We start from the raw sequence: 22301 nt of genomic DNA on the forward strand, positions 1-22301 counted from the left end.
CAGCTGATTTTGACATTATTGTCAACCACGTGATCAAACATCGCTCTCTGACAGCAAATCATAATAAAAATGGCTGCTGCTAGTAGTGAAGGTTCGCCAACAAATCCAACTTCTTCACACCATGAAAGAAACGTGTCTAGATCTCCTTCTGTGTCGTCCTTAAAGGAATATCAATGGACCGGACTACTCATTTCAAGGCCTGTCACGAGAAAAATACTCAAAAGTAGAGGTATGGTTGAGGTTTCATATTTCTAAACAATTATGTTGTTATTATGACTAGGCAATTAATATTCATAGTTATTGCGTTTTAAAAAGTTGATTTTTTTGCCTCTTTATAAACTCAAGGAAAAAATAAGATATTTTGGTTTATTAGTAAATTTTATCAAAATTTTTGTTTTTAAATTTGTTGTAGTTTTATTCACAATAGGACTCTGAAGGACCTGAGAAACTCTGTTCTTTGATGAAAGATTTACGCCTGTCTGTAAATTTTAAATTCAAGATTAAAAATTTAATCTGCGATTATAGATACATCGGGTTATTTTGTCTGGGTTACTTCTAATTGATTTATTACATGCTCGATTCCTATAAAAGTCTATTTATTCAATGCTTAATTGTTATAAAAATTTGTTGATTTTCCAACGAGAATTACGCTGATATAAATGTTATTAAAACAAGTGAATGAAGTGATTTTTTTTATGAAAAAGAAAATTTTCAGCACGAGCCGAAGGCATAAAATCGCCAGAACTAACTAGTGGTTATACTTACAAAATTTTAGAGCTAAAGTGTGTAACAGAACTGATACAACATGAGATAAGAAATGCACTAAACGTTTTGCCATGACTTCAGACACTTTTTTTCATACATTTCATACATTTCGAGTTTGTTTAACTTGCGTAAGAGCTTAAATAAATAGTAGCGTAAAATAGTTTTTATTGTATTGCGCAACTTTTTTTGTAATTGTTCAAATTACGGTTGCGGCATAATTCTGTATTAAATTCACCTTAACATTTAAAAAATTCACTTATAATTTAGTTCTACCAAAATAATTTTTTAATAACTATTCTATTTGCGTCGTTTTCAAAATTGTCCCTTGCACAGGCGCATGATCCCGGGAAAGCCCACCCTTATAAAAGAAAATCAATATCCACCTTCTAGTTTCTAGAATACAGTGATGATGTACATTGAATGTGTGAAATCTGTTTTATTAAACCGAACCGTGAAAATTCATTCATCGTTGTTTGAATGAGTGATCTTTTATTTTATTACTGATTTAAAAACATAATCCACTCATGAAAGTCCAAGAAATAATCGAGGGCGGTAATAACGCCATGGAACAAGAAATGGCGGGGGCGCAAGATACTATTTACCTCTGCAACTTCCGGGTTTCTGTCGACGGAGAATGGCTCTGTCTCAAAGAATTGCAAGATGTTGAATTTAACATGCAAGATTCCATCACTCAGCCGCTCTCTACCCCGTCACCGGAAGTTCCCGTACAACCTTTCGGTACAATATTTTCGCAGAACAAAACATATCGATTTACATAAATGTCATGAAATAAATTAACCTTTTAACTATTCGATGTGTTGATTGCGACATGTTGAAAGGTCTTTTTTGTTTGCAGCAGTTTATTAATAATAATTTAATGTTGCAGGTCGAGACCCGGTCGTAATAGAAAGAAGTAATTTGGTCAACATCAGTAAATTAGTTGTTAAAGAACTCATCGAACAATCATTGAGGTATGGCCGGATGCTGGACTCGGATCATATGCCTCTTCAGCATTTCTTTATAGTCCTAGAACACGTCCTAAGACACGGACTCCGTCCCAAAAAGGTAAAAATTGAGGAAATAAAACTATCTTTCACACATTCGCTTTTAGGGACTTCTTGGTCCTAAGAAGGAACTGTGGGACATCTTGCAGATGGTAGAGAAGTACGCACCGGAAGCTCAAGACATCACAGCGAGTGTTAGAGACTTACCAACTGTTCGGTAAGTTTTCTCGAATCATCCATTTCAATAAATTCATTTTTGGTGTCACAGAACACACATGGGTCGTGCAAGGGCCTGGCTACGTCTAGCTCTAATGCAGAAGAAGCTCGCCGACTACTTAAAAGTACTAATCGATCATAAAGACGAAGCTCTGGCGGAATACTTTGAACCAGACGCCCTCATGTTGAGCGACGAAGCAATTGTGATAATTGGCCTCTTGGTGGGATTAAATGTGATAGATTGTAATTTATGTGTAAAGGTAACGACAATAAAAAAATTAACTCATTTTCTACTTCTGTTACGTTCCAGGAAGAAGACTTGGACTGTCCACAGGGTGTTATAGATTTTTCTTTATATTTGAGATCATCAAATCATGTGTCCAGCGAATCCAGTAATGATGAACAAGGAGATAATATGACGACCGTTTTAGATCAGAAAAATTATATCGAAGAGCTGAACCGACATCTAAAGTACCATCTGTGTTAATTAATTATTTTATTAATTAAATATGATTATTTCAGTGCGACTGTGACCAACCTGCAGACTAAAGTCGAGTCTTTGACGACCATGAATGCTTTAATGAAAGAGGACTTAGCTATCGCCAAAAATAGTTTGTTATCTTTATATGAAGAAAACAGACAACTTAAAACGGATTTGGGTCGAGACGTCACTGGCTATTGCATGAGCACCAGTGGCGTACAAATCACAAACGTCAGCGATTCCGAAAATGGTAAAGTAAACACCGGAGAAGTCGACGAGCTTAAACAGAGATTAGACGAAGAGCGCCGGTTACGCCAAGAATCTGACAAAGAATTAGAATTACAGGTAAATTTCCCAATAATTTAAACAAGTTGTTGAATTTTTCCTTTCAGATGTGTCTAAAGGCTGAAATGGAAGTCGCCATGAAACTGTTAGAAAAAGACATCCACGAGAAACAAGACACTATAATTTCATTGCGGCGCCAATTGGACGACATCAAGCTAATCAACCTGGAAATGTACAAAAAACTGCAGGTACGTTCCCAATCATCTCATTTTTGCCAGTCATATTTTCCGTTGGAGAGTTTACAGATTTTTTTGTTAATTTTTCTGTGTATGATCATAATAAAAAAACCGCTGATTATAGGAGTGTGAAATGGAGCTGACTCAAAAAGGAGAAGTGGTGAGTCGTCTTCAAGCGAAAGCGGGCCAGATCGGCAAAATTCTCAATAATTTAGAAAAATATAATCATTTATTAAAAGACGATAAGAAAAACGACAGAAGAAGTAGCGAGAAAAGACTAGCCACTAGATTACAAAGCAAAGAAAAAGTTGCAAAGACAGAGAGTCACGAAAACAAGAGTGGCGAGAAACACGAAACTCATTCGGAAAGAGACGATGTTGGTAAAAAACCGGCCACTTCGGAATCAATTGATTCGTTCGTTAATCTCGAGTTTGATTGCAAACAAGACGAACTCGAGGATACAAAGTCTTCTACATAATCATTGTTGTCAATTGTTCAGATTTGGTGTTACATTTAAGTTTTATTTTGAACTTGGCGAAATTTTTCAGTTTTTTGGGCCAAACGTCTGCGCTCGTGGGATTATTGTGAATGCATAAATTTTAACTCTTAATCAACGAAACGATGTCAAAAAAAATAAATAGGGAGGAAGTAAGAACATTTTAGAAACGGATAAAGCCGGATTATGCAACTCATTGATAATTCAGTGTTTTTGTAATTTTTGCGCTCGGTGGCGCCCGGTGGACGGGAAAAAATCGGTAAAAAAAGATTTCGGAAAAGAAAAGTTCGTGGTAACGAGTCCGGCCACTATTTATTTTTTGCAGTTATTTCACTAACACTCTGTATAGCGTTTGCAATTTTTATCTCTTTGAAACATATTTATTTGGGAGTAATAACACCACTGGTTAAACCATTAATAGACACAAACCCATGTCGATAACTTTATAGTCACTTTTCGCAGACTTTTATGTTCGTCCCCGGTGCAGATGTATCTTTTATCATTTCATTTTTCATGAGATACTGTAAACATTGAAAGACTGAAGACTGGGTAAAAGTGTGGCTTATTTCAGGATTGTGAAGCATCTTTAAAACATAAGTCGGAACTTGTAACGAAGCTAGAGGCTAAGGCACAGTCTATGACAGATACAATGCAAACTCTTGAGATTAAGTAGGTATTTTTTTTATTCCTGGTTGTGGTTTTTAAGTTGGTAGAGTTTTTTACTAATTGGGCTTTATCTCATAGATTATTCATCATACTTGTAACTTAAATAAGCGTTGTATAATACGGTCGTTACGAATGTATTCTACATTGCTTATTGTAATTGTAAGATAAACAAATATTTATATTGGAAATGTTGGCAAACCTTCACTACAGCAGCTACTAGTAGAAAATTGTTTATCGATAGCCTCATGTTATAGACATTGTAAGTGTTATATTCTTATAATTATATGTTAACTATTCTTGTAACGGTAATGAAAAATACCGTCATTGTTTTGCTTTATTGCATTTATTGATTTATACTTTATGAGACGTTCGCTTATAATAAATCCTAATTAAACAAGGTGTGATTTTGATTCCCTCCACCTCCTTTTTTGATTTGGTTTCTATGTAGTTTTGTAGCAGGTTTGCCTTTATTTCTAGTTTCTTTTATTTTTATTTAGTTAAGTAAGATCAGATTTAGTTGGCTCATTGCGGAGGCTCGGTAACAAAAATTCTTTTAGATTCAGAGAGAGCGAGTCAAATCGTGCCACTGCAGAGCTTTTGCGCCGGGAATTGGACGTTCGAGCTGCCCAACACGAAGAACAAACATCGAATGTTGAAGGTGATCTAAAAGTAGAACGCGAATGGAGAATGTCATTACAAGACACCATGCAACAAGATCGGGAACGAATTTCAAAACTCCAGACTGAAATAAGTCAGCTAAAAATAATAGCACAAGTAGTATTTTCTTTAACCAGCGAACTCCACTTACCGTTCATTTTAGAAATACGCTACTCTTCAAGAAGACTATTACAATCTTAAAGAACAGTGCCTAGAACAAGAGCACACGCTTGAAGAATTAGGAACACAACTTAGTTCGTCGAAACTTCAAATTGTAGATTTGAAAGAAGAAGTTCATAGGAGTAGAGCGGACGGGACGTGGGTACAAGATAAAACGGCCACTAATTGCAAAACATGCTCAAAGGAGTTTAATTTGACGAGAAGAAAGGTTGGTTAAAGCAAAAAATGATGGAGTTACACATTAAATGTTTTAGCACCACTGTAGAAATTGCGGGGACATTTTCTGCAACTCTTGTTCTGATAACTCAATGTCGTTGCCTTCTTCAGCCAAACCTGTCCGAGTTTGTGATGACTGCTACACTATGCTAATGGGAAAATATACTGTGATGTGATTTATAATAGTTTTAAGAAAATGGGAATATTTTTAAACTGATGTACAAAATATTTTAATACCAACTTATGTAATTAATTGTAAATAAATCTATTTCGATGGATATTAATTCCGGATTTTTTGATGCTCTTTTCTTCGGAACTACAATAAACAGAAACAATAAGTTAAAATTTTCAAACACTTAGTTGTGGGTCAAGGTTCCTAAACAGGTTTGCTCGTTACTAAGGCTGAAACTCCACCCCTTTTTGGTTGCTAGGGACTCGCGACCATAAATGACGTCACAAGAAAGTTCTGTCAATCGATCTGTGGTGTAAAAACATTGCTGATCGCCATTGTTGTTTAACAAAGTTCTTGTAGAATCATCAGAGTGTTAAATAAATATTGCTGTTTTAAATAATAATAGCAATGAAAAAAGCCAATCGGAATTTAAAAGAGCTTTTCGATGACGTATTCGCGCCAGGTCAAGAGGTCTGCTTCTATTGGCTCAAAACTTTGTAGCAAACCTGTTAATTTTAGTAACCTTGGTTGTGGGTGGTGTTTATGGAAACTAAAATTACAGGTTCCTTCTTTTATGATTCATGTTGACACTTTGCCTTGACAGTTAATTGTTTGTTGAATAGGTTAGGTTGAAAGTTTACAAACAAGAAACATTTATTTTAAGTGCCTTCCACGAATATTCTTATCAAAATGATCAAACTTGCAGCGTTCTGTATCCTCTCTACATGTATCATCCAAAGTAAGTAATTTTAATTAAAAAAATCACAAATGGGTGTGGTAACGTGCTAATTGCAGCTTCAGCATTGTGGTGTTACCAGTGTGTTTCAACCCAACCGGGTTGTGGGACCCCATTTAACTGGTTGTGGCATTGGACAAAAGTGTGCCCAGAAAATGACGACGTTTGTGTTAAAATCATAGAAGAGAAAGATGGTAACATTTTGAATTAGAATTCTAGACGCAAACGCTAACGTTAATGTTTCAGGTAACACGGTAATAACCAGAGACTGTCTCAGTTATTTACAAGGTATTCGTACAGACATTCCAGCAGATCATTATGAAGGGTGCAGACCTGCAGCTGTTGATGTTAAGTTAGCTAACTATGTGAATAACACTATTAAGGAACTTGATGTTAAAAGGTATAACTGTGTTTTAACAGATTTGTTTATTAACGTTGATTTGTAGGGATTATTATGACAAAACGACGTGGTGTTTTTGCTTCCTTGACCACAGATGCAATGGTGCCTTTACAATAACACCATCAATAGCTGTGACTATGATTGGCATTGTTGTTATGTTTATAAATTTTTTGTAGATTATTTAAATTAAGTTGATTCCGTCCATTTTTAGAGATTGTATTTTTTATTTGTTTTACGCTTTAAACTGAATCTCACATGACGTTGAATATTTTTTACTACAAATATACAACTTTTTAAGTAAAACACCATTTTTTTTACCAAAATTAACTAATAATAAAGACAAACGAAACAATTGTGGAACTCGGAAAAAGGGAGGATAGCGTTAGTGAATTGTTTTATTACTAAAAGAATTACATGCTAAATCATTTAAGCAATCAACTGTAATGATTGTATAAAAATATCGCTACCATTTATTTTTTTAATAAATATCTTAATTATTTGAATGGACGGACTAGATAAGAGCCATCAAACTTTACGTAGACAGCAAAGTACACTTAAAACTTGTAGATTCTAACATTTTACGAAACCATTCCAATTTAGTTTTCCTCTACTAGGACCACGAAACTATCTTATTCACTCTTTTTCGAGTTCGTAGTATTCAAAAGACATGTCGTCATAAAAACTACCATCATTAATGACTTCCCCTTCTGTTAAATTTAAACCTAGAGCGTTTGGGTTTAAGTCGGTGATAAGAAAATCACTGCCTAGGCCACACTCTTGGACAATTTGTTGCTTAGACACTGGAGGAGAAAGAAAATCTGTGGAAGAAAAATCGAGTAAACAACAATCCCAAATAAGGTGACGAATCCATATTTTATTGTACACATACCTAGTAAAACTTGGCATGCAATAAAATGAAAGTCAAATGGTTGTTAGTAAAAATCAAAGAGCATACTCAACGAAGCCAACCATGGATTCATTGAATATGTCTGCGTTTGTTAGTAAGGATTTTAATTATATTACTTACCTTCTAACCCATCTTGGATGTCCACCACGTTGATAAACTCAACTTGGATGTTTTCTTTCTTTGGGCTTCCGTCACTCTGAAACTGCTCTTAAGAATAACAAGTCTGAATTTTTTTCTTACATAATTACGCTTTGTTCAAAATCATTGAACGTCTCGCTTAGGATACTAGCAGTTGCGGCTTCTAGCTCCATGTCCAGAGCCTCTTCTTCGGGTGTTTTTGTTTGTTTATAGGTCGCCTGAATGAACTGTTGCATTCTCTGTTTCTTCTAGGGCATATCCATAAATTTCGGTTGGTAAAGAGCGGTGATACTTACGATCTGCCAGGTTTTTTTGTCGTCTTTTTGGGCAATCGTCCATAAGTGGCCTGCGCCATGAACAGCTTTGCTACCTTTCCGGAAGTGAGGGTTGATGGAAAGGTTGTGTCTAACTGAGTTTTTCCAACGGTCGTCGTTTTGCTTGTAAAAAGGGAAATGCTCGCTAAAAAAAAATCTTTTATTTTTAATCGTCCCAACTGAATTGAATTGAAGACAATAAGTTAAAAAAGGGATGAAGTTTCTTGCTGTTGTATAATATTGTGACACACATAAATCGAGTTTAGTTTCGCTAAGAGGATGCCACTTTTGATCGTCATTCTGGGTGCCAGGCACCGTTGTACACCGGACCTGTGGAAGGCACGTGTGTAGTAAAATAACTGCAAACAATGAATATAAAATCCGTATTCTTAATGAAAAAGGGGCTGCAGGACGTGGTCAGAACACCTGTGATCAACGAACCATGGCGTAGAGCACACGACGTGATAATAGTTTCCCAATTATAATAATTAGTGTATATTGATCGTTCTCGATCATGAAAACAAATTTATTTTGAGACTTTATAAGGCGGAAACACGTGAACAAAAATAAATGAAGGGTTTCTTTTTTTGTGGATTTTTGGGGGAGGAAAAATAAAAGAGTGCATCGGCCGGGAATCGAACCCGGGCCGCCCGCGTGGCAGGCGAGCATTCTACCACTGAACCACCGATGCTTGTTTTCCTGTGCTTTTTATTTTGTTTATAATTAGCGAAAATCTAATTTTTCATTGTTTATTACCTTTATCAGTAGTTATGTTATTTAAATGTAAATTATAAATTCAAACTTGTTGAATAACTGTAGCATGTAGTATAATGTAAAATAAAGTTTCCGCCCGGAAATGTGTGAAAACCTTTTTAGTTATCATTTTTTGCTTGCTCTCATGGTTCGGAGATTCTCTTGCATAATAATTGTTATCCAAATTTGAATTACATAAATAACTAAGAAACAGATAATTTTATACCAAATAATACCGCCTAAGAGATTTTAATTTACAAAATTCGTGTATCATTAACTTTGTTTAATAATATATATAAAGTTGATAATATATGACGAAACAAATTGCAATTGAGCAGCTGAAATATATTTTTCTACATGTACAACGTTTCAGCCCCAGAAAAACGATAATTGTATTGAGATTTGTCCTGGCGCCTCCACCATTTTTAAAGCAGATAAAAAGTATCCGCAAATTGTTTGCATTGTATTCAAATCTAAACGAAATGCAAGTAAACGTTGAATAATGTTCATCGAAATCTGTTTCTTTGTTTGCACCATTAGTATCAACCATCGTGTTATTGTTTCAACCGATTGAAGCAATAAAACGATGAAACTTATTACGGGGCGGCCCCCTTAGAGGCATTGAAGCGAAACGACAATTTAAGCATTTTAATCGCCGACCACGGATCACGTCCCACCCCTAACCGACAGGTGAACCAAGGGATGGAAGTAGTTCCAAATGCCTGCAGCAGTGCAGAAGGCTCGTGCCAGGCACGGATTATCGACAATCTCTGAGGAACAATTCATAACCCACGCTTGATTTCTACAAATTTACTTTACTACACTGACTTGCCACATGCAAATTTGTCAACTTCAACCCGAGTCACGCAGACAGTAGAGGAATCGAACATTGTCAGGATGATCTAAATATTCACTTACGAGATCCATTGGTAAATCCCAGAGACTGTCAGTTCACCTTTTTCACTTAAGGCGTGTTCGATTAGTTCGGTGTAGGTAAATGGGGGCTTCTTTGGGCCTGCATAACGGTAAGAATGGGGTTTGCCGTTGATGCTGTCTCTTAGGGGAGTTTTAGTACCGACTAATCTTGAAAACTAAACAGGAAAAATGTTTGATTGGTTCTTAATGGTACTAAAAGTCAATTTACCTCTGTAGAGAAGAGTTCAGAAGAGGTATTAGTTCGGACAATAACTTCTGGGTTGCTTGTTAGAATATTTTGGTAATTTAGACATTCTGTAGACGCATCTGGAAATGTTAAAATTGAGCGCAAACTCTTGAAAAGTGTATAAAAAGTGGAGAAGGCTCTGAATAATTGACATGATTGTCATTCAAATTTACACAATTTGAGATGTTTGCCGCCAAAAATAGATCACTTTTTTGCGTCCGAATCAAAATTGTCATCTTGACATAAATTAACTAGATAACAATCCCAAAATCCAAAGAAATTAAAATTAAAAATATGACTGTAGCATTTCTAAGCGATCTCCACTAAAACAGGTGAAACTTACAATAATAAATAAACATTTCAAATTTTGAGTGCGCTTTTTGAAAACCCCAACATGTAAGAAGAAAACAAAACTTTACCTGGTACAGGAGGCAATTCATGAATTTTGTAATTCAGAAGCCAAGAAAGATTACCGTCGGTGCAGTCTGATTCAATGCCGCTGTCCGAACCTCTTGGACTAGGGTTCAGAAAATCGCGCGACTCATTGAAAGAACAGGTATTTTGCAACGCTTTAATTTCTTCTGTGTGAATATTATGCATTTCGGCCACAATATTAGGAATTTTGTTTGACGTATCCCAACATCCATTTACAAGTAACACCTGTAAGACAAATACAAGATGTAAAAGTAAGATATGTGAGGCTCAATGGTCTAGGGGTATGATTCTCGCTTTGGGTGCGAGAGGTCCCGGGTTCAAATCCCGGTTGAGCCCACTTTTTTGAACTTAGAAGTAAGCAAACCTCATTGAGTGCTGAATTCCAACTTTTTTCTTCGCACTTGATTGCGATTCGAGGTAAGGCATAACCGTGAATTATTTTTTGACATTTTGAATGGGGATCGGGAAGAGGTTTTATTGCTGTCAGAGGTGTTTTAGACTGACCAACACTTCTTATAATTAGATTGTTACTACTCATTCTTCTACTAATTTAACTACACTAGCTTTGGGGGTGCAAAATCAAGTGACAGCAGCACACTAGAATTAATATTAATTATAACGAGAAGTAATAAATTTAAAAGAAAAACACCAAAAAAATTATTGCTGCCTTAAAAATGTTTCATTCCAAATTACCACTGAAATAAAAGAGCAAAAACGAACTCATTTAAAGTCAGAATCTTAAAAAGGTGTGATCACCTACCCTTAGACAGTGAAGTGTATGTATATAACTTTTTTACCCACCTGAATCAAACCCAGAGTCCCACAAAAATTAAAACTTGTAAACACAACAAATATTTATCTGAAATCTGCTTTATCTGAAAATTCGGTTCATACTAATGTTTGATTTACTGTGGCGCCAATGCAGCCCTTAAAACCATGCGCACGCCTGCGCAGTCAATGCTACTCAAACTATTGTAAAATTAAACATTCAGCGTCCTATTAAAACAATCAATTAATGTAAAGTTGAGATAATTAAGAACAAGCGAAATAATTTTTGAGTTTTCAAAATTTTGAAATACAGGAATCTTTACCCATGTAAATAAGTAGATGGCAGCACAATCTAATAACAAAATAACGCTTTCTGATTGGTCGGCTTCTGGTATGACACATCTAAAATGGTGGTGTAATGTCATTTTTGATTAGGAGCATTACCTGTCAAATTAATTAATGTGATTTAAAAATAAAGTGCTTTGTAATATGTAAGTAGTCATTTGGCTTAATCGTAAGTAACTTTATTCCAATACCAAACTTTGACGAAATGTCGTACATCTTTCCCTTGTTTTTGACATGTTGGAAATGAAGGTTATTTTGGTGTGAAGTCATGACTTATCGCGATTTTTTTGCTTCATAAATAAGTCCTGTGGGAATCTACACCAATCTCCTAAATATTATAGACGAATCTTATCAATTGTTCGCAATGGATGTTGATAACGGTCCTTCAGAAGGCTCTGGTAATGGGACAGTGGAAATAGATCAGTCTTTGCTCCAACAATTTAGTTGCATGGGGACTACTGATAAGGAAGATTTAGTTCAACAACTACAAAAGTTGTTGGGGAGTAGTTTGAATAATTCTACAGCTGCATTTTTTCTGGATATGAATAATTGGTAAGGACTTGAGAATGTCACATTTTGTTTAACACATGTGTTTAGGAATCTCCAAGCTGCTGTTTGTTCCTACTTGGATATAGAAAATTCAACAAAGCTTCCATCAATGGCTCTTGTGCAAGATCCTATAGCTAATGAATCTGAAAGTGTAGAACCTAATATAAGGTAAATGAAAATTTCTTTGTGTTGCATTTCTAAGTTGTTTATAGTTTCCAGAAAGTTTGGCATATTATTAATAATGGAACGGAACCATGGCCTGCAGGTTGTTATGCTCAATGTTCAGATGGCAATAGTTTAAGTGGTGGAATAGTAGAATTACCAACACTTAAACCCTTTGAAGATACTCACTTGACCGTCCAAATGATTAGTCCCGCTACTCCAGGTGTTTATCAAAGTAAATGGAGGTTGTGTACAGAAAAGGGGGCTTATTTTGGTGGTAATTCAACAGGAAATTTTCTATATTCCTTTTTTAAATGATTACAATTTTTAGATCCAATGTGGGTAATACTTACAGTAGTAGAAGAAGGAACAATGGCTCTCACACAACAATTGTCTAGTTTTACTGAATTAGGTGCCTCTCCTCCAGCTCAGGTGGCACATAATCCTTTCATTCCCCAGAGATCTCATTTAGAACACACTCAGGTGAACACACTTGTTTTAATGTGTTGCTCTAGTCATGTCATTCTTTCTTTTTACATTTTTTTTTATTCCATTTTTTTTTTCAGGACGCAGATCCCCCCAATGGAAGGGATTGTAACATGTGGTAGTGGAAAGTGTAATAAAAATTAGTGCCAAGGAACAGAACACCATCGTGAGTGTTTAACCATAGTCTATGGTACAAATATTTTTATTAGAATAAATCATTCATACTTATAATAACTAAGAAAAAAGTTGGATAGTTATTTTCTTAATTCTAATGGTCAAGAAATACGTCGAGCAAAGTTAGATATACTATTTTCATTACTGTTGGTTGCATGTTCTTGCAAAATTTTCAAACACTTCTAATGCATTTTGAAAAGTTTGACAGTTTTATGAGTGTTTGAAAACTAAATAGGTACCAGAATAAATAGAATAACGATATTTATATATAATATTTTTTTATTCACATTTGTAAAAATGTATACAGATTTAGTTAAGTTCTGAAATGTATAGCATTTACTTTAACGAGTTTAGCTTTAAAAATTACTTTTTCTTTACAACAAAGGTAATTTTTTGGAAGGAAAGAGTAAATTGAATGTTTGTACTTATAATTTGACGCAGGACTCCATTTTTTGACCAGCTCAACGTAGTTTCATGTTTGTTTCTATTAACTAATTTAATTATTGCTTCAAAGTGTCAAAGAATTGATTAAAATTGTTCCTTTAGTTTTCGTTAAAATTGTGTGATATATGTATAATTTTTTTCTCATTTTTTATAAGGTTGTGACGAAACACGTGATGCTTACTTTTCAATTTTGACTGCTAAGTTTGTATTTAACCATTTTCTCACTACTCTTTCCCTTGCTTTGAATGTCACACCTCTTAACAATAACATTTTAACACGTAGTGATTAACAATTGTATTGATAGACTGGAAAAGGTGCTTTAACTTGTTTTAACTGTATAAAATGGATGGTAAATACTGTAATGAGACCGTTTGAGAGTACCGAGTTCAATGATCATTATTAACTTCACCTATGTTTCAATAAAGTGCTGTTAAATAGAATTAAGTACATTTGAAACGAAGTCTGTAGTAGAAGTGCTTATTTTAGACACAGTTTACACTTACATATTTATATGAACGTATGACTTTTTGTTTATATCGTGAGGGTTTATAATTTTTGTTATATAAAATACATTTTTGTTTTTGTTTGTTTTTTATTGTGTACAGTGTGCCTTTATTTTGTAGGTAGTTATGTATTTACGGATAAGAAGAGATGAATTAAATAATTTATTATAAAAAAGAGTTATCATATTTCCCCCATCTTTCCCAGAATATTCCCACAAAAATAGAAAACTTGGTTCAATTTAATTTGACTCTGTTTTATTCAATTTAACAATGAACAGAATCTAACACTTCCTGTTATTATCAAGTTTGAGGAAGTCCTGTTGTGGTACGAAAACGACGACTTTTCGCCCCTGGTGCGTGAGATACCTGCCCATAACAACAAAAATAATTTAATTCTACGAAAAGTATGGTTTTATTATCAAACCACTTCCTTCCCATCCTACTGGAGAATAATAAAATAATGAATTTTGATTGGATGATTTTTTTCATTTAATGGGTTTTTGCTTCGTGTAATTCTCAGTTTTTGTGCACCTTTCCAAGAACCAACAAGTAAGTTTTTTAACTTTAATTAACAACAAATAATAATAAATTTAAGACACAACAGAAAAATTAACATTTTTAAAGAATTTGCCCGAGTTGTCGAAGTCATCCCTTTTTTAAAAAAGTCAAAATTTTAAGAAATATCCTGTTTTATCAAACGTGAATACGGTTTCGGCCAAGAAAAGTTACTATTTAAAAACACTTAAAATTCGTCTTTTAACCCTGTTTTTCTATTGGGCCATTTCAGCACAATTTAATACGATTTTGTCCAAACAAATTCACCTTTCAAAAACACTCAAAATTAGAAATTTTGCCTTGTGTTAAAGACTTTTCCTGTTAGGCCCTCAGCACACGTCTTTCTTTTTTAGCAAATATACTGTGTTGCTTAAAGTACTTTTTTTCTAAGGCAGCAGGCATGCTATACAAACTCATCTAGATAACGATTAAAAAAAAATGATGGAAAAACTGTAATTATCAATAAATTATCAATATTATCATTAGATGCGATATTCTCGTTTTTAATTTTGAACATTTATGCTTCAATAAGAGTCAATAGAATTGACCGTTAGAAAAAAGAATTATCAACAACTGATTTTATTTAATCTTTTTATTTAGAGAAAAAAGCTTTAATTTATTAATGTGTCTGGATCCATTCGGAGAGATTACTTGAATTTTGAAGGAATTGAAGTTAGATCCTGTGGTTTTCTTATACTCTTGTTTTAAATTATTTCATTTATTTTAATTTAGCATTGATGATGTTCCTAAATCTGAGGATGTGGAGGTTCGTCTGCTACAAAAAGAATAAAAACACAATCAATAAACCTATTATACATATCTTTACATCAAAAATTATCTGAAGATTTTAAAAAAAAGAATTTCAAGGTAAACTCATAAGAATTATTCATTGAACAAATATTTTTCATTTAGATCATAAAATTAAATACTTAAGTTACCTTGAAAAACAGGACAAAATGATTAAAAAAGCAAAGTATTCTCAAAAGCTTTAAAATTCAAGTGTTTTTAAAAGATGAATTGTTTTGGCCGAAATCGTATTCATATGTGCTGAAATGGCCAAACAGAAAAACAGGAGAAAAAGGCGAATTTTAAGTGTTTTTAAATGGTAACTTCTCTTGGCCGAAACCGTATTCACGTTTGATAAAACAGGATATATTTCTTAAAATTTTGACTATTTTAAAAAAGGGTGACTTCGAAAAACCAAGCAAATTCTTTAAAAATTTTATCTTTTCACAAGTTACTTTGAAAACCAGGCTAAAAACGTTAAAAATGTGTTATTAGTAGTCATGACGGACAAAAAGAAGTTGTTACTTTTGTTTGACCGTCCCCAAGAACCTACTTTCACCCCAAAGGGCAACAACTCGGTCTTCGATGTTCCAGCCAATTATTTGGTGAGAAATTTTGATTTTCTTCGCAAAAGCTTAATTTCATTTCTAGCCTGAAAAATACAAACCGATTGGAGTCCAACTGTTCAACAGATTCGGCGAAGACGCAAATGAACGCATCCCTATCAAGGAAATTTCACCTCCGGATCTGGGCGACATCGTTGATTTGAAGCGACAAGAAAATTTCTCTCTGTTTATCCCAAAGCATAGGCAAATTGCAGGAAAGCTGATTAGACTGTTTCTTGGTGAGTACAATGAAATAAAGTCTGCCTAGAACTATTTTTTTGTTAGCTCCAAAGAACGTGGACGATCTCCTCTCCACTGCAGTCTACGTCCGTGATCGCGTGAATTCCTATCTTTTCCATTATGCTTTATCGGTGGCTCTTCTTCATCGCTCCGACACCCAAAGTCTCGATCTACCATCTCTAATTCATGTCTTTCCCGACAAGTTTGTCGATAGTCAAGTTTTCGCCAAAGCTCGCGAAGAAGCTAACATCGTTCCCGAAGGCTCACGGGTAAGTCCTCAAAAACTTGACGGTTTCACTAATCTCCTATCCAGACCCCAATTGAAATTCCCTTAGACTTCACTGCTTCCGACTTGGATGAAGAACACCGCATTGCGTATTTCCGTGAAGACATCGGTCTCAACATCCATCACTGGCATTGGCATTTGATATATCCTTTCGATGGTACAAGAGAAATCGTCGCTAAGAACCGAAGAGGAGAACTATTTTACTACATGCATCAGCAAATCCAAGCACGTTACAACTTTGAGAGACTTTGCAACAATTTGAAGAGGGTTCAAAGACTGAGTAATTGGCGCGAACCTATTCCTGAAGCGTATTTCCCGAAGTTGGACAGTTTAGTAGCTAGCAGAACCTGGCCATCGCGACCGGTAAATCAAATTCCACGGGATCTCAACAGGGAGGTTGACCAAATTCGCGTTGGTTTGGATGATCTCGATCGTTGGAAGGAAAGAATTTTTAATGCCATCCATTCAGGAGCTATTAATGGGGTAAAATTATGACGGAGTTTTAGTAGTTTGTTAAAATTCCTTTTAGGAAAACGGACAGAGGATTCCGCTGACTGAATTCGAAGGAATTGATGTCTTGGGAAATGTTATTGAGGCTAGTATTATTGCCCCTAATAGAAATTTCTACGGGGACTACCACAACATGGGACATGTTATACTCGGCTACATTCACGACCCTGATCACAGATATCTGGTTTGTTTGATGATGTTGATTCTTTTATAATAAATAAGTGTCCTGTAGGAATCCTTCGGAGTTATGGCTGATCCCGCCGTGGACTTGAGAGATCCAGTCTTCTTCCGTTGGCATGCTTATATTGACGACATGTTCCAAGAGTTTAAAGCAACCCTTCCACGGTACCCTGAGTCTCAGGTAATCAATCCAACGGAGCTAACTCCTCAATAAAAATATTTTCTTAGTTGAACTACCCTGGCGTCACTGTTTCTAAAATCGTCGTCCAAAACCAAGGCGGTCAACCTAATATGCTCAACACTTTTTGGCAACAATCTGATTTGGACTTGTCTAGAGGAATGGACTTCCAACCTCGAGGTGCCGTTTTTGTCCGTTTTACTCACTTGCAGAATCAAGATTTTACTTATACGATCACTGTTAACAACCAAGGGAACAATCGCATGGGAACTTGCAGGATTTTCCTGGCTCCCAAATTCGACGAAAGGGGAAATCCATGGTTGTTCAAGAACCAAAAGGACATGTTTATAGAAATGGATCGCTTCGCAGTTTCCTGTAAGAACGCTTTAAAATGTAAGAAAAGTCTCAAATTTGATTGTAGTGAAACAGGGATCAAACACAATCACTCGCAATTCTTCGGCTTCGTCACTCACCATCCCATTTGAAAGGACTTTCAGAGACTTGGACGTCAACCGACCAACCGGTGGTGATGAACTCACTGCCTTCAACTTCTGTGGTTGCGGATGGCCTCAACACATGCTGTTGCCTAAAGGAACCGAATCCGGCTACCTCTGTCAACTTTTTGTCATGATTTCTAACTACGCCGATGATAGGGTGCGTTCTCTATTATAACAAACTGTGTTGAACTAATTTCTTTTAGGTTGAGCAAGACACGCAAGGAGTTTGCAGCGAAGGCGATACCTTCTGCGGAATCAAAGACAAGCTCTACCCTGACCGACGCTCAATGGGGTATCCATTTGACCGCCAACCTCGAACTGGAGTTGACACTCTTCAACAATTCCTGACACCCAACATGAGAGTCCAAGATGTGGTCATCAAGTTCAGCAATCGTATTGTGAAGCCAAGAAATCGTAATAATTGAATGATGCCTATGTAAACGACTGCGCTGGTTTATGACTATATTACTCAAATATTATTTTTCTACGCTTCCGCCCACTTCTGAATAAAATAATCTGCTTCTACAGTTCGTGTTTTTTCAACAATACAAAGAATTCCTCGTCCATATTTTTACGACACCCACCATACATCTCGTTTTGGGAAGTTTAATGATGGGTCAGGGTCTATCACAGGTAGTTTTCTTGACAGGTCATCCTCAATTTTCTAATGTTAATCGTTTTTTTATTTCTTTTGAAGAAATGATGTGTTACGCAAACCTTTCATTAAATGCCCACGTGTGTTTCAATTGGATTTTTGATTGCTTTTAAATTACAATCGTTTTTTTGTTGAAACAATGAGAAATTCAGACTTTCAGTTTCATCAAAAGTGATGAAAGAAAAACGACTAATTCCCAGTAAAACTTTGCGAATCTTAAGATATTTCCTAAAAATAGTTTTGCATAAGTACTCAATACTAAAAATTTATTTAGAAGATTAAGAATTTGCGGCAATTCTTTGCGTCGTAGTCATTTGATCAATTTAACTTTACAGCAATTCCCTGTGAAGGTCTACTAAAGAAAAGTGGCCTCTAATAATTAAATTTAATATTGTTCCCAAAAACTAATTTAAAATTGGCAGATTTCTCGTTGCGCTTTTTAGTAGTTTGGCGTCCGAACTTTAATTAAATAGATCAACGAGCAGCTAAAATAAAATCTGAAATCAACAATCCTCTTGAAACTGCGAGAGGTACAATTGCGTCCAAAAATAATGCACCATGGTATGAATATAATTTGCACCCAACAATACATTTTACCCCTAGAACTTTTGGGTTGGTCTTCTTGAGATCTGAGCGGTCAGTCAGTTTTTGTACAAGGGTGCGTCAGACAACCAAATTTTATTTACAACTCATTTGAAAACTCATGCAGATTGAGTCGGCTAAACAACATGATTTGAAGACCATTGAAAGAAATTTTGAATCAATGTTTGTATTTTTAAGCAAAATGACCTCATTTCCACTATAAGTTGATTGTGATTAAATTAATCACGCATTTAATTAAGTTTGATTGCTGACATGGATGGATGATGGAATCAAATATTAATTTTAATTAAAGATGTAATTTTTAATTTCTAATTTATTTCTTAAAATTCATTTTTCTTCACATAATACACTTTCATTGCCAAAAAAGTAAATTTTAACACAATTGATTTATTCTGATCAATAGTAAGTAACTAAGTATAGGCCGGTTTAATGCAATAATTGAAATTAAATTAAACTTGCAACTTACTTATGTCACTTTAACATAATGTTAAAAATTTCATTTCATTCTAAATTGTTAGAGTAACAGTATCACTTTAGCAGGAAATTGTATAAAGGCACATTTAACAATCCTAGTGCTGTTAAAAATTTGGCAACAATACTAGTGTTGGTAATTTTGCTAAACTGTTTACATGTTTTACTGATTATGGCCAACTAGCATTAATAATTTTTGAAGCGTCAATTTATACATTTTCTCGAGTTTTAGTTTTTCAAACATAGTTTTTCAGATGTAAAAACCCCAATAAACTTATTTGGTTTTGTAAAAATCTTTGATCAAAATTAAGGATTTAATTTTGTTTCGGTAAACCGGGTGTAAAGTCCGTTTTTTTTATTAAAAAAACCACCAACACCGCACTCTCCCAGCTCTTTACAACCGGCAACATCGTCGATAGTGACTTTTTGGTCATATACCAGGCTGTTCAAAAAATGGCGGACCAACTATTCACTACGTGAATCTTCAGGTAATAACTAGTAGCTAAATTAAGTTTTTTCAATTATTGAGTGCTTCGTTGGAAATCTACAGCCACTTAAAGGGGCGCTAATTATGGCACAAATTTTTCCTTATAATGAACTCAAGGTTTACAAAATTCTACTAGAGTTCATGTTTTGGGTGGCATTTACATACTTACAGTCTTAAATGCTTTAAATGTTGATTCAAAACGTTATTTTGCACTTTTAAAATTAAGCTCAAAAGCGCAAAATTAATCTGGCAACATTTCACTTCAAGAATTCAGTACTTAATTGTTGCCTAGTGCCTGACAATGACCTTTTTTTTTAAAAAAGTCAAACATTTTTTAGGTGTCACAAACTAGAGGAGTTTATTTCTCTATTGATGTATAATTTTGCTGAATATACCGACACGTGATGGAAACAGTCGAGAAGCAGTAAGGGGCAGTAAGGCTTGTGAATTTCCCAACTGGCAAATTCCCTCCAAGAATACTTTTCAACGAGTTTATCAACAGGTACGTGAGATGGGCCGATTGGAACCAAATTTATCAGGATCATGGAGAACCCAAGACTATTCGCACACCAAGAAGAGAACAAATGGTTCCTGATCTACTTTGAGACTTTTACTGGTCAGGTGTTATCAAATTTAATTAAACCATAGTAACCAATTGCATGATTTATTAATAATTGTAACTACCAAAGTGTTGCTCTGGTCTCAAAATTATACTCCTAATAATTACCGAAAGAATTTAACGAAAGAGTTTAACGTTCTTATCAGTTGGTCCGCTATTTTTTGAACACCCTGTATAAATAGGTTAGCTACCTAATTGACAATTTGATTACACAAAACGGCCTTCCAGGCTGTGCCGAGTCTATTAAATCCTGATTTGCAATCCAACAGGCTGTAAAAGATACACGTTTTTTAACGGAAACACTGCCTAATTTTCAGAAATGTCAAAAAATCTTCCTAGGCAACGTTGTCGGGTGTAATGCAGGGGAAAATTGCGGTGTTGGTGGTGTTTTTTTTAAAAAAAAAACGGACTTTATAATTTTTTTAATTATTTGTCTCTAGCTATAAAATATAGTTTTTTTTAACTTTGCCATAAAAATACATTTTCTGTCATTGTTTGGACCTAAGAAACTCAAATTTTCTTTATTTTTTTTCACTAGTAATTAACTTATGTTTCTACTAACTAGTAAGTGAAAAACAATGAGAGCAAGTGATTTGACATGTCAAAATTGACAATTATATTTTTATTTAATTTAAGCGAAATTTGAAAAATTTTATACTGCACTTTTAAGCTAATCTAAATTTTAATCATTCCTCAACTCTATTATTACAAGTTAACATTAGATTAAAACAAAACTTAACTTCACACGTTGAGTAATCTACTATATTTTGTCTGTATGTCCTGAAACTTTATTTCCAAATATTTTTTCCCCAATTCCAGTAAATTTGAATCAACAAAAAGGCTGTAATTTATTGGGGATCAATTCTGGTCATCAGACAAGACCCACCACTTAAGGGTGATTATGTTTATAGGGTCTTGCGGTAAGTTTGGTGGAAACTATTTAAAAAGTTAAAGTCATAAACGCTCCACCGTATTTATACGTTTCTTTTACCATCACAGCACAGCAAAATAAGATCTAAATATTTTTAGAACAGGGTTTTTGCAATCATTAAAAAATTACCATTTTATGAATACCCAGATGTGCTGGGACGGTCAAGAACGGACTTGTACCTGCCCCGGCGAGGCCCCCAAAATGTTTTCCGATGCTATTTGGAAATAAGCAATGGGAAGGTGCATTATTTTTGGACTCAATTGTACCTATTCAGTTTTTAAGTATCTGTTTTATCTATCTCGCTGCCTCGTTTTAATTTAACTTTCACGGTCCCTCCAGCATTGCGTACCTGTGCGTGTGGCTTTGTTCCAAGAAGATAGCATCCAACAATGATCAAATGAAACAACCTTTGCAATAAGTAGGTAAAAAGCCCCGGATCAGGGTTAGATCCCACAACCATTGGTTAAAAAACATCAAGGCGGAGCGACGATCCTTGCTGGGGGCATTTTTTGGTGTTTATCAAAGACCTACTGCTGTCTCATGGCACGTATTCATTGTCCGTCCGGTAAAGAAAGACGCAGACAGTAGTGAGGTGGCATTAAACAAAATTGCCTTCTTTGTATGGGGTCCGTTTTAATAGACACAGTCAACCCGACGAATAATGCCGCCTTTTTACGGCAAACATGAAAAGAAGCACTACAGTTGTTCGTTCGAGCGACTGCAATAACATGTGTTTTTTTTTTAATCTGAAATGAAAAAAGCTTAACACCACTGTGGTCGAATGTTACTGGGGACAAACAGTTTTAGAAAATTTATAGAACGAAGTGGTCGACTCTTGGTCGCTGATTTTGTAACTGGTATGTTTGTCTTTTTTTTTGGGTTGATATATCATGGGCTGTTGGGATTTAAGAGCGATAAATTTCATCTTCGCGGGAGGTCGCGGGCTTTCTTCCCATGGCACCTACCGCATATCCTCAGGTGTTTTGTTTCTTTACGATCTTTCGTTAACCGGTTGCTTAATCAAAAGAAAATAAATATTAAAAACACT

The 22301-nt window shown here is 35.0% G+C and overlaps 5 protein-coding genes and 2 non-coding genes across 14 annotated transcripts; 5 read left to right on the forward strand and 2 right to left on the reverse strand.

Annotated features, from left to right (window-relative positions):
* The first annotated feature begins 14 nt into the window (after positions 1 to 14).
* LOC148172351 (RUN and FYVE domain-containing protein 2-like) lies at positions 15 to 5486 on the forward strand. Of its 4 annotated transcripts, XM_088038954.1 has the most exons (12): positions 1119 to 1503; positions 1652 to 1830; positions 1877 to 1986; positions 2038 to 2245; positions 2296 to 2456; positions 2508 to 2811; positions 2859 to 2999; positions 3112 to 3147; positions 4055 to 4152; positions 4707 to 4923; positions 4970 to 5194; positions 5241 to 5486. In XM_088038954.1, exons 1-12 carry the CDS (start codon positions 1290 to 1292, stop codon positions 5376 to 5378), a joined length of 2031 nt encoding a protein of 676 aa, XP_087895080.1. In that variant the 5' UTR covers positions 1119 to 1289; the 3' UTR covers positions 5379 to 5486. The 4 variants fall into 4 exon arrangements, with proteins under 4 accessions (XP_087895078.1, XP_087895080.1, XP_087895077.1 ...); XM_088038952.1 differs by lacking the exons at positions 1119 to 1503; positions 3112 to 3147 and adding an exon at positions 15 to 229; XM_088038951.1 differs by lacking the exon at positions 3112 to 3147.
* A 272-nt stretch (positions 5487 to 5758) lies between these two features.
* On the forward strand, positions 5759 to 6813 carry crim (QVR superfamily protein crim). Its single transcript, XM_088039506.1, has 4 exons — positions 5759 to 6113; positions 6170 to 6304; positions 6357 to 6510; positions 6557 to 6813. Exons 1-4 carry the CDS (start codon positions 6065 to 6067, stop codon positions 6684 to 6686), a joined length of 468 nt encoding a protein of 155 aa, XP_087895632.1. The 5' UTR covers positions 5759 to 6064; the 3' UTR covers positions 6687 to 6813.
* A 26-nt stretch (positions 6814 to 6839) lies between these two features.
* LOC148172353 (uncharacterized) lies at positions 6840 to 11134 on the reverse strand. 4 transcript variants are annotated; one of them, XM_088039505.1, is made up of 8 exons: positions 11021 to 11134; positions 10204 to 10444; positions 9767 to 9864; positions 9541 to 9713; positions 7852 to 8014; positions 7666 to 7803; positions 7538 to 7619; positions 6840 to 7310 (listed from the first exon to the last, which is right to left on the reverse strand). In XM_088039505.1, exons 2-8 carry the CDS (start codon positions 10382 to 10384, stop codon positions 7144 to 7146), a joined length of 1002 nt encoding a protein of 333 aa, XP_087895631.1. In that variant the 5' UTR covers positions 10385 to 10444; positions 11021 to 11134; the 3' UTR covers positions 6840 to 7143. The 4 variants fall into 4 exon arrangements, with proteins under 4 accessions (XP_087895631.1, XP_087895630.1, XP_087895628.1 ...); XM_088039504.1 differs by having other exon boundaries at positions 6843 to 7328; positions 7538 to 7613; XM_088039502.1 differs by having other exon boundaries at positions 6844 to 7328.
* Positions 8490 to 8560, reverse strand: TRNAG-GCC (transfer RNA glycine (anticodon GCC)). Its single transcript has one exon. It is a non-coding gene; the product is annotated as a tRNA-Gly (tRNA).
* TRNAP-UGG (transfer RNA proline (anticodon UGG)) lies at positions 10484 to 10555 on the forward strand. Its single transcript has one exon. It is a non-coding gene; the product is annotated as a tRNA-Pro (tRNA).
* A 227-nt stretch (positions 11135 to 11361) lies between the features above and the next one.
* On the forward strand, positions 11362 to 13740 carry LOC148172356 (protein ILRUN). Of its 2 annotated transcripts, XM_088039667.1 has the most exons (6): positions 11362 to 11478; positions 11674 to 11884; positions 11930 to 12049; positions 12094 to 12320; positions 12375 to 12526; positions 12610 to 13740. In XM_088039667.1, the coding sequence occupies exons 2-6, from the start codon at positions 11697 to 11699 to the stop codon at positions 12649 to 12651; spliced, it is 729 nt and encodes a 242-aa protein (XP_087895793.1). In that variant the 5' UTR covers positions 11362 to 11478; positions 11674 to 11696; the 3' UTR covers positions 12652 to 13740. The 2 variants fall into 2 exon arrangements, with proteins under 2 accessions (XP_087895793.1, XP_087895792.1); XM_088039666.1 differs by lacking the exon at positions 11362 to 11478 and having other exon boundaries at positions 11485 to 11884.
* A 354-nt stretch (positions 13741 to 14094) lies between these two features.
* On the forward strand, positions 14095 to 18014 carry LOC148172357 (phenoloxidase 1-like). Its single transcript, XM_088038987.1, has 10 exons — positions 14095 to 14199; positions 15487 to 15596; positions 15643 to 15835; positions 15882 to 16105; positions 16150 to 16605; positions 16652 to 16816; positions 16865 to 16993; positions 17041 to 17365; positions 17412 to 17644; positions 17691 to 18014. The coding sequence occupies exons 2-10, from the start codon at positions 15492 to 15494 to the stop codon at positions 17910 to 17912; spliced, it is 2052 nt and encodes a 683-aa protein (XP_087895113.1). The 5' UTR covers positions 14095 to 14199; positions 15487 to 15491; the 3' UTR covers positions 17913 to 18014.
* The last annotated feature ends 4287 nt before the right edge of the window (positions 18015 to 22301 follow it).

This window comes from Gnatocerus cornutus, chromosome 6 (assembly GCF_029298725.1).
Source record: "Gnatocerus cornutus isolate USDA-ARS CGAHR chromosome 6, icGnaCorn1.1, whole genome shotgun sequence".
Classification (NCBI taxonomy): Eukaryota; Metazoa; Arthropoda; class Insecta; order Coleoptera; family Tenebrionidae; genus Gnatocerus; species Gnatocerus cornutus.

Coding starts and splice junctions, on each gene's coding strand:
- LOC148172351 (XM_088038954.1), top strand. CDS start 1,290: ATGAAAGTCCAAGAAATAATCGAGGGCGGTAATAACGCCATGGAACAA. Junction 1,504..1,651: donor AGTTCCCGTACAACCTTTCG/GTACAATATTTT, acceptor TTAATGTTGCAG/GTCGAGACCCGGTCGTAATA. Junction 2,246..2,295: donor ATTGTAATTTATGTGTAAAG/GTAACGACAATA, acceptor GTTACGTTCCAG/GAAGAAGACTTGGACTGTCC.
- LOC148172356 (XM_088039667.1), top strand. CDS start 11,697: ATGGATGTTGATAACGGTCCTTCAGAAGGCTCTGGTAATGGGACAGTG. Junction 12,050..12,093: donor AGTGTAGAACCTAATATAAG/GTAAATGAAAAT, acceptor AGTTGTTTATAG/TTTCCAGAAAGTTTGGCATA. Junction 12,321..12,374: donor AAAGGGGGCTTATTTTGGTG/GTAATTCAACAG, acceptor TACAATTTTTAG/ATCCAATGTGGGTAATACTT.
- crim (XM_088039506.1), top strand. CDS start 6,065: ATGATCAAACTTGCAGCGTTCTGTATCCTCTCTACATGTATCATCCAA. Junction 6,305..6,356: donor AATCATAGAAGAGAAAGATG/GTAACATTTTGA, acceptor TTAATGTTTCAG/GTAACACGGTAATAACCAGA. Junction 6,511..6,556: donor AAGGAACTTGATGTTAAAAG/GTATAACTGTGT, acceptor GTTGATTTGTAG/GGATTATTATGACAAAACGA.
- LOC148172357 (XM_088038987.1), top strand. CDS start 15,492: ATGACGGACAAAAAGAAGTTGTTACTTTTGTTTGACCGTCCCCAAGAA. Junction 16,106..16,149: donor TCGTTCCCGAAGGCTCACGG/GTAAGTCCTCAA, acceptor TCTCCTATCCAG/ACCCCAATTGAAATTCCCTT. Junction 16,817..16,864: donor ACCCTGATCACAGATATCTG/GTTTGTTTGATG, acceptor AGTGTCCTGTAG/GAATCCTTCGGAGTTATGGC.
- LOC148172353 (XM_088039502.1), bottom strand. CDS start 10,384: ATGCATAATATTCACACAGAAGAAATTAAAGCGTTGCAAAATACCTGT. Junction 8,015..9,540: donor GGGATTTACCAATGGATCTC/GTAAGTGAATAT, acceptor ATTTTTTTTTAG/CGAGCATTTCCCTTTTTACA. Junction 7,804..7,851: donor ACAAAAAAACCTGGCAGATC/GTAAGTATCACC, acceptor GATATGCCCTAG/AAGAAACAGAGAATGCAACA.